The 16,346-nt window shown below is 45.8% G+C and overlaps 1 protein-coding gene across 1 annotated transcript; it reads right to left on the bottom strand.

Annotated features, from left to right (window-relative positions):
• Window positions 1–1,344: 1,344 nt before the first annotated feature.
• Window positions 1,345–13,459, bottom strand: LOC140264381 (uncharacterized). Its single transcript, XM_072360118.1, has 4 exons — window positions 12,537–13,459; window positions 7,394–7,468; window positions 4,903–4,974; window positions 1,345–1,658 (listed from the first exon to the last, which is right to left on the bottom strand). Exons 1-4 carry the CDS (start codon window positions 13,383–13,385, stop codon window positions 1,611–1,613), a joined length of 1,044 nt encoding a protein of 347 aa, XP_072216219.1. The 5' UTR covers window positions 13,386–13,459; the 3' UTR covers window positions 1,345–1,610.
• Between the last annotated feature and the right edge of the window lie 2,887 nt (window positions 13,460–16,346).

The following is a 16,346-nucleotide window of genomic DNA, read 5'->3' as shown; positions in this document are numbered from 1 at the left end:
TAAATGAAGTAGATTGGTAAATCAACCAGATATTTGATGAAATGAAAAGTTCCAGTAGCTACACATTCAGTTCTCCTTCTGGGCATATTTTTGCCATATATTCTTCAGTTTAGTTCCTTGTTTCTTTTTGTGTTTTATTTTGTTCGTTCATTAGTTTAACTGGACTCTCAAGTCTGCTTTTGATCTGTTTATGATTTCTTCTTTGGTCTTGCTCTTTCTTCAAACTCATTCCACGTTGCTTTTGTGCCAAGCAAAAAAAATAACGCTACAATCCCTTAATCTTTACTCCCCAATCACTATCTGCATCTTTGCTCTACATTAAGGAATCTCTAATTGGCCATGCCTACATATCCTCTAGAACTTTACACTTAATTAATAATTACTCACAAATTCAATACCAATTCTAGTTCTTCCATTTTCCAGATATAAGATTACCTTCAGAATACTTTTTGTACTTGAACACCAGAAAGGAGATACACCATCATAAAAAAAAGGGCATGGAGTTTATAAAAGCCATTAGCGTTACACAGGTAAAACTCCCACACATAATTTTTTGCTCACTTGGATATATAAATAGGAATCATAGCAATGCCTGTACCCATAGATACAAGAAAATAACTTCCTCTTCAGTACAAGTATATTTTTAGTTATTTTGGGTGAATCCAGTGACATAGGGTATGGATAATTATTACCGATTAAGCACAAGGTACTTAGTTAAAATAAAATATATAGTTCTTGCCTAAGAAGACTATAATTAATCAGCATGTGTGATCAAATTGCCACTCATAACGTCAGATCAGTTTAGTTTAATTTAACCGATTTACTTTGACATGAGCATAAGTATATATTTATTAACATTTCAGCGTTCAACTCAGCAAGACAATTATGTTAGTAAATCTGCTAGCAGTAGCTACCCAAATATTGGTGGTATAAACATACTATAAATCTGGAAAATTGTATGGGTGAAGATAGGTCAGAAACACACTATTCTGAAAGCAAAGGAAATAAACAAATTAAAACTCCCTGCCTAACAGCAGTGCTGAAGGACTCCAGGTTCACGTGGTGAATTATCCAAGAATAATAATATCCCTAATGGATATGCTGTATGGATTTTCTAAAAAGAACTGGAGTCGCACATAAATCACACCTCTTGATTTTTATCACCTTTTATCATTATTAGTTTGTCAACATCAGCAAAGACTAACTATGGAAAAATTCAATCATTTCAGTGTACTTACAGCTGAATTTTCTCATCATGTGACCAACTATCCACAAAGCCTCAGTGCCATTAAGAAGTTTTGAGGAATATATTATTTGGTACTGCCAAAAAAACATAATTAAAAGAACGCATGTAAATTATATTTATTTTTCTAATTCAAAACATTATTTTTTTTTTCTTAATAATGATTATTTCACGTCTAAAGTACATTTGGGGGAAAAGCAGAACTTACATTATCCCAAAAGGCAGGTTCCAGCACAACCCATGATACACTGACAGAATTCACAGTAAGAAGGCACAGTAGGGTCACACAAACAGAACCCCGCACTACTGTAGGATCTCCTTAATTTCAATAGGGCCCTACCCACATATAATCAGTTACAGAGTCCGCCTATGTGGGAGTAACAACAGTGAGCGCAGGACCCGTTCCTCCACACACCTGCAAAAATATTGGGATAAAAAAAGAGAAATTAAAATTAGTAACATGCAGCAAAACCTTCTGATAGCCCGTTTTATTACAGCATTTAGCACATAATAAAGGAGTTCCATACATCTTTAAGTTGCATGTTATTCATAGGAATTTTTAGTTCCTTTTTTTTACAGCATGTTGACTTAAAATTGCTTACAGGCCTTACATGTAGCAGCAGCACATTATGGGAACTTTTACTAACACGCATTTGAAGTAGAAATGCTTAAAATCAGCATACAGTTTGGGGAGACAGCATTGGTCGGTAAATTTTGAGTTCTTTCTGATCATGATCCTCCAGCACAGGAAAGATGTGGAGCTCTTGTAGCAGGTCCAGAGGAGGGCCACTAAGATGATCAGAGGGCTAGAGCACTGTGAGGAAAGGTTGAGGGAACTGGGCTTGTTTAGCTTGGAGAAGAGAAGGCTCTGGGGAGACTTCATTGCGGCCTTCTAGTACTTGAAGGGAGTGTATAAACAGGAGGGGGAATGGCTGTTTACGAGAGTGGATAGTGATAGGACAAGAGGGAATGGTTTTAAACTGAGACAGGGGAGGTTTAGGTTAGATATTAGGAGAAAGTTTTTCACTCAGAGGGTGGTGACACACTGGAACAGGTTGCCCAAGGAGGCTGTGGATGCCCCATCCCTGGAGGCATTCAAGGCCAGGCTGGATGTGGCTCTGGGCAGCCTGGTCTGGTGGTTGGCAACCCTGCACGTAGCAGGGGGGTTGAAACTACACGATTGGTGTCCTTTATAACCCAGGCCATTCTTTGATTCTATGAAAGCATGTGGCCACATATAGCAGCATCAAGGACTAAAGTATTTGAAAACGTGAAAAACGGGAGTCAATTTTAGACTAAAAGTAATCTTTTTCAAACAAAAAATCCTCACAAAAATAAACTGCAATCATTTCCTAAATTTAAGCTCCTACAGAAAGCTATTTAAAATGCAGGAAGTACAAATGTAATGTTAAACAAATATATACCACCTCTTTGCCATTCACACGAAACTTAACGTTTATGATATGACCTCACTGTTCTCATTAAAAATACATCTATGTTGATCTTTAAAAGGCATTTTATTTTCAGTCACAATGCTTTTCTGCATCATAAAACGTTTACAAACACATTAACCATGGGTTCCATGACATAGTATTTAACTGGTGACACTTTGCAAGAGCACTGATGCTGAAGGATATAAGAACTAGATCCTAGAAACATGCGGAAGACATTTCTTCATTCCTTTAATTTAGATACCATTAAAGAAACAACAATATCTAAAACAGACAAACAAAAGCCAAGAACAAATGAAAGGATCTGATAATCTAACAGAAGAATCGGGAGTTCCATAAAGATGGAATGCGGTCTTTTTTTCTTCTCTACTTTTGGTTTTAGTTTGGAGCAACCAGTTGTTCTCTTGCTGGCTGTGATTCTGTCAAACAACAGACTTGTAAACAAACAGAAAATGGAGAAGAGTACCACAGTTTTTCGTTCCTTGCCAGGCTTAGAGCTTTCAAATGGGCAGGAAGACAAGCAAAATTTTGAAATCCCCATTTCAGACGTTACAACAAATTTCAAGGCAGTTGTCTTAGAAGTTATTGAATTGGAAGTGTTGCTTCTCCTTTTATTCCCTTTAAAACTTTCGGTTTATATGCACGACTTATAATGAAAAATTCAGCTCTTTCTAAAAATCAGTGCTGCAGCTCTTAAGTCCTGTTCAAAAAGTGTCATAGAATCACAGAATGGTTTGGGATGGAAGGGACCTGTAAGAACATCCAGTTCCAACCCCCTGCCATAAGCAGGGACACCTCCCTCTAGACCAGGCTGTTGAAAGCCCCATCCAGCCCAGCCTTGAATGCTTCTCCCATCTAATGTTACACAGAAAATTAAAAAATATCAGACATCAGTCACATTAGCCTGCTTGAACCTGCAAGCGTTAACCAGCACCTGAGCCTACCTGAGTGAACCAGTACCTCTGGCAAGCGTAATGTACCCACTTCTTACTTACTGAGAACGAGCAGACTATAGTTTTTGGGACAGTCATTTCTCTAGGAGCCCATGGCCATGAAGCCTGGGAAACATGGCGTTATCCAAGATGCAATGCAATGTAGTAACTTAGGCAGCCAGATCCTAATATTGCTTTCTGCCCTTCTGCCTAGCTCCACATCTTTCTCCAATAAGGAGGTTAACTGGAGTACCGTGCACTGCTCCAAGAGGGCAGATTGTAGGAGAGGTCAGGGGCACATAGCTGCAGTCCAAATGGCAGTCAGCTTCTGAGAAGAGCTGAAAACACCCTGTTACAAATCAGACAGCCTATGGAATGTTTCAGAGCTGACATTCAAACCATCAAAGAAATGAAATACTGAAAATGCCTCAATAATTCATTTCTCTGACAAGGATAGGAAAAATATGCATCTAACCTAGGTATAGACCACCATAAAGTTGAAGGATACGTGATTGGTTTGGGAGACTGGAAGGCTCTTGCAAAAACAAGGGGTTTTTTCACAACCAGCAGAGTAACAAAGTCTAGTTACTTACTAAAGTGCTTGCACGTGCCCCAAAATACTTGTGCAGCAATCCCGGGCTGACATTACCCTGGCTGGATTCCCACTGCCTTCTAAATAATTTCCCTAAATTCCTTCACAAAACACCAGCATCTCACTACTAGGAGCACCTCAACATTGTGACTGTCAGCCCAGCCAAGGATGCTAATCTGCAAGGCAGCAGGTTGAATGGGATAGACAATTTCCAAGTCCATGCTGAAGCTTTTTCTGTCCTGGGGCACAAATTTGAGTCATTTTTCTAATCCCATCTGCAAAGTTTCATTGAAACTGTAGAAACTTGACCTTGTGACCTCTATCTCTGTATAAAATACAGCTCAAATGAAGCAGGGGATTCAGAAGCTACTAGGAGAAAACTCATTCCTATATGTCTTGTTTTATTCAGAAAGCAGGCATGAAAACACGGTTGTATAATCATTGTGAAAATAACTAGGAGTTTTATGTCATTTACTGTTTTCATTCAGGAGTCACACCACAAACTCAGCTATAACACAACACAGATTTTTACAGGGTGAGAGTATAAAAGAATCCAGAGAATAGAGACCGCTCCAGGAAAGCTGCCTTTGTTTTGTCCCTGTGCAAAGGACCCTAAATATATGTCAATTCATAAAGGTGAAAATGTAACAGAAATAAAATGTTATACATATGTTTTGAACTTACCAAGAATGCAGCGGACTGCCCTTCATGTAGATCCATGCTTCTCTTCCAATTCTGTGTTGTTATCTCCCGGGGCTTAAGAAAAGTTCAGTGATACATAGCTTAGTGACAGAACACTGACATTAAGTTTAAAGAATCCATCTACTCAGTGGGTTTTTCTGCTTTGTTTTTTAGGGAATAAGCTTAACGGTTATTAAAGAATCACCTTAAAATCCCGCTATTGCTACCTGGCTTCAGATCCTAATTATCCCAATTTAGAGAATAATTTTTAATAACGAGCAAGTCCCAGTTCCCTTTTTGGAAAGTGCCACCCACTGTGCTCTTCATACCCTTTCTATAGCTCTAGAGACAAAGAATAGTCAGCGTGGCAAAGTTAATAGTAAGATTGGAAGTTACAGGACAGGTTAGAAGGAAACAATGTGAACAGGACCAGAAGTGACAACGACTTAACAAAAAAGGGATGCAATAAAAGAAACAAAGTTACTTTCTTAGCAGAGCAATAAAAACGGGATTTTCAAAACCATCCAACTTCTCTTGAAGTAAAAGAATTACATCAATTCCAAATATGCTTTTAGAAAACCTTTAAGCCACTTATCTTTAAGCATTTAACTTTAAGCATATGGAGTATCTAAACTCTGCTCAGCTAAACAACTGAAGTGCTTAAATTTAAAAAACAAATGTAAATCATCTTGAAACCATTCGACCCGTTTGTAATACCAAGCTTGCATACAGATCTGAGCCCCAACTCCTTACCCTGCTTACATGCTGACTCACACTTGGGCTGGATCCAGCCTATTGGTTCTCAGATAGGCGAACCCAAGTACAAAACGTGAGGGACTAATGTGCATTCAGACTTCCCTCTCAAAAGCTGGACTTGTGCAAGTATCGTGACTTAGGTACGAAATGAATTGTTTGGTGAAGCAGAGTGCAAATAATTAAACGCTTAAAGTTAATTCGGGAAGCGGGTCTCAAAAAGGAAACTAAAGAAAGTGCCTGAGAAAGAAAAAAGAAACTGAGAATTAAATCTGGATTAAAAATAAATGACCTCTGGGTTATATCTCAGTGCACTCTGCCCGAAAACCACTGCTTCTTTTTGGCTTAAGTATTAAATCTCATTTTTTAATATGCAAAATGGTAACTAACTCTTGACAAAGGTTAAATTAGTTCAGTGTTTGATGACAGTACTGTGGTCATTTTTAACGCAGAGCATCGTTCGATTATTGGTGTAAAGGGCTCACAATTTCTTCTGCCTTATAAACACACCTGAGCTTCCAGTCCTGCTTTGGTAAAGAGCGGGGTGAGGGTTTATACCCAATATTCCAATCTCTCTGTGGCAGTAATCATAAAAGGAGGAGGAAATGTGGAGATCGTAAGCTTCTAGTAGGGTTCTGTCCCTTTTACTCCTTACTTTACAATACGGTTACTAAAGGAAAACATAAATTGAGCCACTGAAATCAAAACAGTGAACCAACAAAGTTCAGGGACATCTCTCGGCATCCTGTGAACTTCTGGTCATTGTGATCTGCCTCCTAAACTGCGGATCATTGTATGCACCGTTATTTTAAGCTGTCACCTCTCTAAACCACCAGGAAGCCAGTACCAGTGCTTAACGGCTACATTCTCATGTCTTCTCCCGCTACTAAAATTCCACCCTTCACCTACAGCTGTAAAAAAGGATAGTCTCTCTTTTTAAAATGCATGCTTAATAATCCCACACGTGTAAAAACCATTACTTCGTGTTGGTACGGAGCTGGAGCAAGGTTAAAGACCTGACTAAGGCAGGGAGTCGCTGATAGAATTAGTTCCTCTCTAGATCCAGTTCCCTTTTCGCAAAATGGTTAAACACAATAACGTTTTGTTCTTTTTATGAGAATCATGAGCATTACTAACATTTTATAAACGTTTTGAAGCTCAGATTTCAAAATTTCCCAGAAATTGGGAAACTAGAGAAGCAAATGAATAATTTACATCATGCTGTCTTAAAAGAAATGAATTGAACGGCATAAAAGCAAACAAATTAGTGCTAGCTAAAGCACTTCCAGACCTCTCACTCCTGTATTAATTTCAGTAGCATTTCATTGAAAAGTAGGAATACATATTTGCAAAGTCTGAGTTTCGGTCTTTCCAACAATTCCGCATATCCGAGCTGTGCTGCACTGATTGGTGGTGCTGATAGAAATCCTCCTGCGAACACAGCAGAGCACACGCACAGGACTAAGGCTAAATCAAGTAATAAAAAAAAATAGCTCATAAATTCAGTGTGTATCGCTAGCAATTATTAGGGAAAGTCCCGGGTGGAAAAGAAGATGATAAAGCTTGAGAAAGCAACAAGCAAAACAGCAAGCGGGAAGGTGAGAGATTAGGTTCTGGCCCCAGCAAATCAAAACCAATCTAATACTAGTTAAATAACAGAATCGATACAAAGACAAAAAACAAAATAATAGAGCATCCCCTCAGTAATTTATAGCCTCGACAACCACACTTATTTTCTCACCATTTGATGAGTCCTCTTCAGTGTAAGGCCAAAGTTCGTGGGTGCTGTGGAGAAGATCACTTGGCAACTGCTCTGCTGTAATTAATCCATAAAGAGTGGGCTTCAGTTTTCACAGATAACGAACCAGCACATTTCACAACCACTAACATGCAGAAGAATTTTTACAATGTTTAGAAGTTACAGCGAGGCCGTTTTAGCAAAACTTCACCACAGAACCTAAGTTTAATAGCAAATGTTTCCCCAGGCCTCAGAGATATGTTCGGTATGGGTCAGGCCTATGGCTATGTTTGAGTCAATACTGTCAGGTCTGAAGGAAAGTACAGGAAGCCCAACCTTTGGATTATACCAGCTGCCTTTATGCTGTGTTAAGCATCTTAGACACTGGGAATATATATAGATAGATAGATTGAAAGTTGGCTGTTGAAAAATCAGGTAGTCTGCACCAAAAAATGCTAGAGGTTGTTTATGGGTGGGTTTTGTGGGTTGTTCCATTTAGAATTTTATAGGAAATGTAATAAAGCAGATGTACATCCTAATCTAGCACATACTTCCTGCAGTCCTTACTACCAAGAGAGGGATCCCTCGATCAGCTCTCAGATGGCAAATTCAGAAGTTTGCTTTCACTGCCATTGCAGTTTAATGGCCTTACAGTAATAAAGGGTGCACACTTCGTACCTTGCTACATGACAGCCTGAAATGGCATAAGTAATGAATCCTGGACCCCATGTTTGTCAGGATAAATCAGAGACTTAATGACCACAGAAAGAAGCAGGAAAGTCAAAAATGAAAGGAGATGTTCAACTACAGTTGATTATCAGAGTAGATTATTAAGCAGAAATTTCAACTTTCACAGAGGTCTGAGGAGAGGCCTTGGTGAATCTCTAACAGGGATCCAGCAAAGAAGGCTGGATAAGCACCAAAAGCAAGTCAGGGCTTGAATTAGAAAAATAAATACCAAAAAAAAAAGTTGGAATTTCCACTGGCTATGCACACGTATGCCATTCCAAAACAGGGAACCCAAATAATATGTAGATGTGCAGTCACTTGAAAACATTATTGTAACTGCTCCATTTGGTTGTACCTTGCGGCCTCCATTTGGGGAAACTCACTTAAGAGCTGGACCAGAAGAGAGTAGAATAATATGCAAGTACCCAGGCAGAGCAAAGAATCCAGCTACACAGTTACACAGTCATGACACAATGCCAGTTTTCATTACAACAAATTCCTCTAATCCTCACGGTTGTAAAATAAATCTTAAAAACACATAGCAAGGTAATTTGCAAAGTAATGCGTGCCTGAGTCAAAAGACAGCCTCCAGCTTTCTAACCCTCCCTGACGAGCTGGGAGCTCCCGTGCCATTCTGGGAGATCAGTAGCTTGCTTTGGTTGTGCCACTTCACAGACAGACTTGGTATATCCAAGTGTGATGCTTGTTCCATATAGGGAACTCCCAAGTACAGGAAGCCGAGGGGAATGTCATTGCAGTGGTGTAGCTGAATACAAGTCCCTCTCTTCCACTTCATACTGATTTTCCATAGAACTTTAAATGACAGATATAGGGTCTCCAGATTTTCTAGGGCCTAAATCCAGGTTTCCCAAAGAAATGCCCGTGTCTCCAGACTACAGCCTTGTGTCGGCAGTTTCTCTCACCTGACACGAGAATCTACATAACTAGGGGGAAAAGATAACATTTCTAGAGAGGTACTTTCTCAAGGGCTAGAGCAAGTCTGTGGGATGAATGCACCCAGGAGCTAAGGGCCATCAGGAGCCCAACCAACAACATGGTGCCTGGAGAACAAAATACATGACTTTGACCTTGCCTCACTACTGTAAACACACAACACGTATAATGAAGGGAAAAAAAAGACAGATAAACTCAAAACATTCAACTGCACATGCTCCTCCCCCTGGCAACAGGAGAGCAGATAACATGACAAATGCTGGCCATGTCACATGTTACAGCAGTGGGAGATTCTCTGAGAACGCAATGGCACTCTCTGAGGAGAAGTGCCTACAGTGGGGGATTGGCTGCCAAGAGGTGTGCAGGTAGTGCTTCAGTGAGGAAAGGAGTGTGAGGAAAGGAGTGCAGCACAGAAATGGCAACTCTATCCTCTATTAGCTGCCACAGCAGATCGGACTTCCACCATTCTGACCAGCCCACCTTATCTGGAATGGAAATCTGATCTAAAGAACTGACATCGCTTTTGTCGAGGCTCAAAATCCCTCTCCCCTGCCTTCTGTCCTCAGCTGTGCTCCTGCTGTGACTCCTTGGCTTCGCCAGTCACTGAGGAAACGAGCTGACGATCCTCTCCCAGATGCTGCAGCCAGAGAGTGCAATACCCACCTCGTATTGCAGGGGCTGTTAGACGAGAGTGACTGCCTTTCCTCGCCGTTAAACATTTAACCATCCTGATCCTAAAATTATGAGAACTGTGCATTATTTAGCTTAAATCCCAGAGATATGGACTGGATGATGCAAACCGAGACTGTTGCACTGGGTTTACGCTTGGTGCAGCCCTAAGTAATACTGAGAGCAGTGATTGTGTAATACGACTTCCAGCTGAAGTCTGAACAGGGGTATAGCGAAGCACAGAACCACACACAGGATTGGGCCTGCGTGTGTCTGCGAGCACATACGGGGCAGCAGCAGCGCAGAAACTTCACTGCCATTAGAAATCCCAACGAAGCCTCAGAAATGCCATTTGAGAGGGCAGTAGTGTGATTCGGATCAAAGAATACCACATCCTGGTCAAGAGGCTGACATCCTATCTTATTTCTGCATCATAAATGGGGGAAAAAAAAAATATGGGTGAAAAATAGCAACTAGGATCGCTTTAGGGCAAAACTGGATGTAATCGAAATACAGACGGGTGGTATCGGCAACACTGTATTTTGTCTATATTTTTGCAGCGCTCTAATTGCTATTTCTACCACTAAATCCTGCTTTCGTGGGCAAAAAAGAAAGGGGGGGGAGGGAAAAAATAAAGCCAAGCCGTTGGCTGCCGTTCCTTTCAGTGCTTATTGAAAACTTCACTCGGGGCAGTTTTAATCAGCTAAGCCCGTAGGTGTAAAGAAACGGCCAATCGTTTGTATTTTGCTCCCTTTCAAAAGAAAAAAAAAAAAAAAAAAAAAAAAAAAAAAAGGAAAATTAAAAAAAAATGGAACGGCCTTTTTTTTTTTTTTTTTTTTTTTTCTTTTTGCTGAGAACTCGCTTAAAAAAAAAAAAAAAAAAAAAAAAAAAAAAGGAAAGAAAAAAAAAAAGAACAAAAAAAAAAGGAGTTGGCTCTCGAGTCAAATCGAGTTGGATCCCGGCGCTGAGGCGCACAAGCAGCCGTAAAACGGGCGCGGTATCAGCGTGCGGTGCCTCACGCACCGCTCGGCGCTCAGCCGGCAGCTCCGGGATGGCGTGTTTCTGACCGGCAGCGCACTTCTCGTAGCCATGACGGTCTGAGCGAGCCCGGCAGCTCGGAGCTCCCTGCGTCGGTCGGTTAGGGAAAGGAGAAAAAAAAAGGCACCGAGAGAGAAGGGGGTGAGAGCGCGGGCCTGGGAGCGGCCCCCGCCGCTCGCTCCCTCCCGCGGAGGGAAGCCCGGCGGCCGGGCTGAGGCGGACCCCTCGCAGCCTCACGTCAAGTGCAAAGAGGTCCGGAGCGCCTCCATCTCGCTTCCCCCCCTCCTCGAAATGGGGCTGCGAGCGCGGGCCGAGCCGTGTCCGCTACCTGACGGCTCGGCACGGCTCCGGGGGGGCGGCGTGAAAATGAAAGTTCTCCTCTCCTCCCCCCCCCATATCCCCCCCTTCCCCCCCCATCCTCCTCCCCGCCCCGCGTCCCCGCAGCGCTATTTTTTTTCAAACGAGCTCAGCGCGGGGCCCGGTCCGCACGGCTCAGCCCGCAGCGCCCGGGTGGGGCGGCGGGGGGGACCTGAGCGCGGGGTCCCGCGGGGAGGGATGTGGGGGGCGAAGAAGGGGGGGGGGGGGTGCGGGGGGAAAGCACCGCCTCGTGGAGCACCCCCTCCCTTCCCTCCTCCCCGCGGCCCCTTTACCTTGACAGCCGGCGGCGCTCCCCGTCCCTCCGTCCCCTCGCTCCGTCCCTCAGCACCGCGCCCGCCGGGTGACATTTCCCTCCCCCCCTCCTCCCTTTCCACCCCCCCCCTTTTCCCCCCATCGGTGGCGGTTGGGTCGGCAGCGCGGGAGCGCGCGCTGAGCGAGGCGGGCGTGGAGCGCGCGCGGGCGGGAGGGGGGGGGCGGTGAGGAGAGGGGGGGGGGGAGGGGCGCGCTGTCAGCCCGCGCCGTGTCCGTAAGCGCCGCTCGCTCAGCCCGGGCTGCGCGCCCCCCCCCCCCCCCCCCCCCCCCCTCCGTTCCCGGCATGCCCCAGGGCGCGGGGCCGGCCCTAACGAATTTGAATGAAGAGCCCTGCTCTTTCGGCGCCATTTTCGAGTGATGCCCGATCGCATCGCTGCCGCGGGGGAGCCGCGGAGAGAGCGGCCGCTGCTGAAAGCTGCTTCGCTCCGCCGCCGGCCCTCGCGCTCCTCTCTCCTCCTCCCCGCCGCGCTCCGGAGCGGTGCCACGGGCGGTAAGAGCCGGGGGGGGGGAGCGGGCGGGGGGCGGCTCTGTCAGGCGGCGCCCAGCGCGGGGAGCGGCCGCGGGCAGCAGGGGGAGGGGGGGGATGGGGTACGGCGCGGTGCCCGGTGTGACAGCCCCGTCTCCTACCCGCACCGCGGGCTGCGGCGCTCGGGACGCGGCTCTCACCCCCCCGCCCACCCCCGCTCACTCACCCCCCCCTGCCCCCCCGCGCCGCTCATCGCCCCCGCTGCTCTCCTTCCCCGCTCCCTGCTGTGTTTTCGTAACCCGGATTAACGCCCCTCGCGCTTTTTCTTCCCCTATTTCCACCCCCCAACGCCCCCCCCCTAAAAAAAAGCGTAACCTTCGCTTTCCCCCCCCTTTCTCCCTCCATCCCCCCCCGCATCCCTCCCCCCTCCCGTGTCAGCAGCACATTAACTTCTCCCCGCTCCCCGCCCGCTGCCCCCCCCACCCCCTTGCCTCTCCGTTACCCCGAGCCGGGGATGGCCGCTCCGCTTCCCTGGAGGTGTCCCCTTCCCCCCCCCCCCGCCACCGTACCCCTGGGCCCGGCCCGGCGCTGCCCATTCACCTCCTCCTCTCCGCCTCCGGAGCGCTCCGCTCTGTCACCCGGCCGCCGTTCGTCATTGGCTCTGCTATTTTTTGGTGCCTGTTTCCATGTCACCCCTCGGCGGATCGCGATAGGCGCCGAGCGGCGCTCCGTGACACCGCCGCGCATCTCGCCGCACGTTCCCCCCCCCCCCCAATCCTCCGCTCCCTTCTCTCCTTCCGCGGTTCGGAGCCGCCTGGATGCGGCCGGGCTCGGCCCCGCGCATCGCCCCGCTCCGTGCCGTGCTGTGCCGTGGGCGGGCAGCGCTGCGGGAGCGGAGCGCGGCGGCGCCTTAAAGCGAAACGCAAAAGTTCTCCTCTCCCTTTTCCCTCCGTCCCTTCCTCCAGACGCGGGGCTGAAGGTATTTGGCGTGTCACGCAAGGGATCCCCAACGCTTCGCTCGGCTCCTCCGAGCGCGGGGCGCGCACCGCACTTTCCCAGCGCCTCTTTTTCCCTGCCAGAGCCGCTCCCGCTGCTTGTCCCTCGCTGCCCCGATAGCCGCGAAACGCGGCGGGCTCTCGCCAGCATCGCAATCTCGGAGGCTCCGCCGTAACGCAACCCCTCGTTTCCGTACATTCGCGGCTCGGGAAGCGTTTTTAGCGGCGAGCATGGGAATGCGCTCCGGGCCGCCTCGTCGGGCCGCGCTTTCCGGAGGGATGAGGGGCTCGAGGAGCGGCGGCACCCGGCGGCCATCCGCCCACCGGCCCCGACTTTCGCTTTCAAGGAGCTCGGCGTCCTGCCCCGCTCGGTGCCGTACAGGTGCGGGGCTATTTTCCACCCCGATCTCCCGGCGTCGGTCCGCAGCCCCGCCGTTCTTTCCTGTTTTCTCATTGAAATGAAAGCCCGTGCCCTGCGCCCGCTGGGCTCTGTCGCACCGTGTCTCCTTTTGGCTTTCTTATTTCTCGAGCTTGCACCGTTCCCATATTTTATAATTACATAAAGGTGGGTGTGGCTAAAATGAAAGCAGTAAGCGATCTAATATCGATACGCCGGCTATGGAAATCAGGTTTTTTTTTTCCCTTCCTTGGATTTGACGTGCTGCTCGTTTTGAGACACTTGGGGAAGAAAAACCTTGTAGCTTCAATGGACCCTTGTGGAACTGCTTGCATTTTTCCCCTCGGTTAAAACGTCAAACATTAACTGGATGGCTTGGCCCTGCAGAAGGCACATTTGGAGGAAATATCAAATGTGCTTCAAGATCGAAACCTGTGTATTTACACGACGGCGATAACTGAAAGCTGAACTTCTGTGCTTAGTGGTGTGTTCCTTCGCTGTGCCGTGCACTGCGTACACATGCTTTTATTATTATTATTATTATTATTTTCAGACTTATTTTTTTTAATCCCAGCTGTCAGAAAAACATCCCAATCAGCTTCTCTTGCCCTCTTAATTTTTTGGTAATTTTTTACGAATTTTTTCATGTATTTTTTTGGTACTTTTTGACAAGCCTTGGTACCGAGGTGGGGGGGGGGGGGGGGGGGGAAAACCCCATCAAGTTGTACTGAAAGTTTCCAAGAGATGCACTCTCTTTTCAAAGAGAGAAACCTTGTGCAGCTTGGAGCAAGCCGTGCTATTTGTAATGCTGAGGAGCAGCAGCAGCACTGGGGAGGTGCGGGGCTGTGGGCAGCGTGTTGCAGTGCGGTGCACAGCCAGGCTGTGTGTGTACGGTCACAAGGTGTGCGAGGTGCTTTTGCTGCTTGGTTGTCGGTTGGGGGTTTTTTTTGTGTATTTTTTTTCTTTTTTTTCTTTTTTTTTTTCCTTGCTTGGCTTCTGGAATTCTGGGTTTGTTCCTGTTCCATCTAAAGCTCAGTGTCACAGGAGGGATTTTGCTTCTGAGCTGTGGGCTGCGTTTCCTTAATTCTCTCAGTGCTAATGAGTCAGGATGTGAGCAGAGTGCAGCCGGGGCTGCAGGCACTGCCTGTCAGTGTGAGCACCAGGGGAAGGTGCTCAACCCATCCCTCCCGAAGGGCACAGCCGTCCAACAGGTGTACAGCACTGCTACCTATTCGAGTGGGCTACACCCAGAGCTCTCACCTAACAACCGGCGTTGCTGCTACATCAGCCTGCTGCTTTTTAGTTGCATTGGGAAACAATTACTGAGCACCTCCCCTGCTGTCTTCTGTCTCCTACCAATATTCTGCAGATACTTTGTTTGGTAGCTCCATCACCTGCCTGTGCCCAGAGGCCCCTTAGATCTCATCCCAGCAATTTACATTTATTAAAGTTGTCAAAAGTGCAGTGTGGCTTGGCCTGGTCCTGCCTGCCTGGGGAGGAAATGGGGGATTACACTGTGCCGTTCTCTGTACCAGCAGGGAAATATTTTTTAATATATATATATTATTTTTTTTTAAATAAAAATAGCTTTGCATACACACACAAATCTTCTTCCACAGATGCTCCGTATGTACTTATTTATATAAAAATAAATGTCCACACATATACATATTCTAAACACTTCACATCTAACACTGGAACCTGATATCAAAATGATTTTTTTTCCCCCCCTATCACTACTAACACTGGGTTTCTCATGTACATACTGGCTCCTCACACAGCCTTTTTTTCTTGTTATTTAAGAGAACTGGTGATGTACTCTAAGGCAAGGAGGACTAAAATGTGCCCCACAGACATGAGGGGGAGGTGTGTGGCATGGATTCCCAATGCCTTGCTTCCCTCGGTCAAAATGCTGCTTTGCCATTTTAATTATTTATTTTACAAATTATTGGCAGGAGCTGGGGAGGGTTTATTTTTTATTTTATTTTTTTTATTTTTTTATTTTATTTTTTTTTTAGGTAACTGTGTGTTAATGAACAACAAATAGGAGAAGGTTAAGCTAAAAGGGAGAAATAGATTTTTTTTTTTTTGAAATTAGCCTAAATTTGGATGCTGGACAGTATCAGAAATGATTCCAATGAGCTAGGTAGAAAAATCCCTGCCTGTTGTTTAATGGGGTGTAAGGCAGTGTCTGTGTTGGAGTGTTTGTTTTTAACCCTTTGCTGCGAGTCCTAAAAGCAGCCCAGCTGCAGTGTGAGCTGCTTTGCCTGTCCCTGGGGCAGCTGAGTTGGGGGGCAGCTCTCAGCCCAGCCCCTGTGCTGCTGTGTGCAGGGGCAGCAGGGAGAGCAGCCAACACCTGGTAGGTTTCTTTTTTACTTTAATATTAAACATCAAATCATATTTTAGCACATCATCTCTTAAGGAAAAGTTCTCTTTACAGCGAATGTTAATGACTGTATGCAATTCTAAGCACTTCTTCCTATCTCGGCAGTGCAGTTGCCAGTGTGTGAGGATGACCTCGCAGGCACACACACAAATTCATTGCCACATACACAGAACAGGAGGAAAAAAAAATGTCAATTCTCTACATTGAGCTTCTATTTTGTGCAAACCTTCCCAACGTGTTGCTCCGAGATGATATTGTGCTCACAGCTGAAAAATAGCTGTGACTCTCAGAGATGGTTGTTAATGGCTGAAGGAAACCACTGTTAGAAGAAGGGGATAAAAAGTGCCTCTTTGGTTTGTTTTCAGAAACTGTAATAAGTGTCTCCACAGTAAATGGCTTATTAATAAACTTTTCAGCGTCTGATCTAGATGCAGCTAATAATTTTATTTAGCATGAGCTGAAATTCACAGGCAGGTCTCAGCTGAGAAAGAGATAATTACACTCGGCTGAGGGCTCCAGCCTCTGTGTTCGTAGAAGGTGCTTTTCTGTGAGCTTGCTTTCAGTATCAGCTTGAAGGATATTAATATGGGGGGGGGTATTTTGAAGCATTTTTGTGTTTCTGGTTGAAGAGC

The sequence above is a fragment of the Excalfactoria chinensis genome, chromosome 1 (assembly GCF_039878825.1).
Source record: "Excalfactoria chinensis isolate bCotChi1 chromosome 1, bCotChi1.hap2, whole genome shotgun sequence".
Taxonomy (NCBI): Eukaryota; Metazoa; Chordata; class Aves; order Galliformes; family Phasianidae; genus Excalfactoria; species Excalfactoria chinensis.
Note: the sequence above shows the minus strand (reverse complement) of the source record. Positions and strands in the feature narration are given on the sequence as shown.

Bases quoted from the DNA above. Each gene is read 5' to 3' on its own strand.
- LOC140264381 (XM_072360118.1), bottom strand. From the start codon at position 13,385: ATGAGAAAACAGGAAAGAACGGCGGGGCTGCGGACCGACGCCGGGAGA. The intron at 7,469-12,536 runs GTGAATGGGCAG...GATTAATTACAG, and splicing joins CCGGAGGCGGAGAGGAGGAG to CAGAGCAGTTGCCAAGTGAT. The intron at 1,659-4,902 runs GTAAGTTCAAAA...ATATTTTTGCAG, and splicing joins GGCAGTCCGCTGCATTCTTG to GTGTGTGGAGGAACGGGTCC.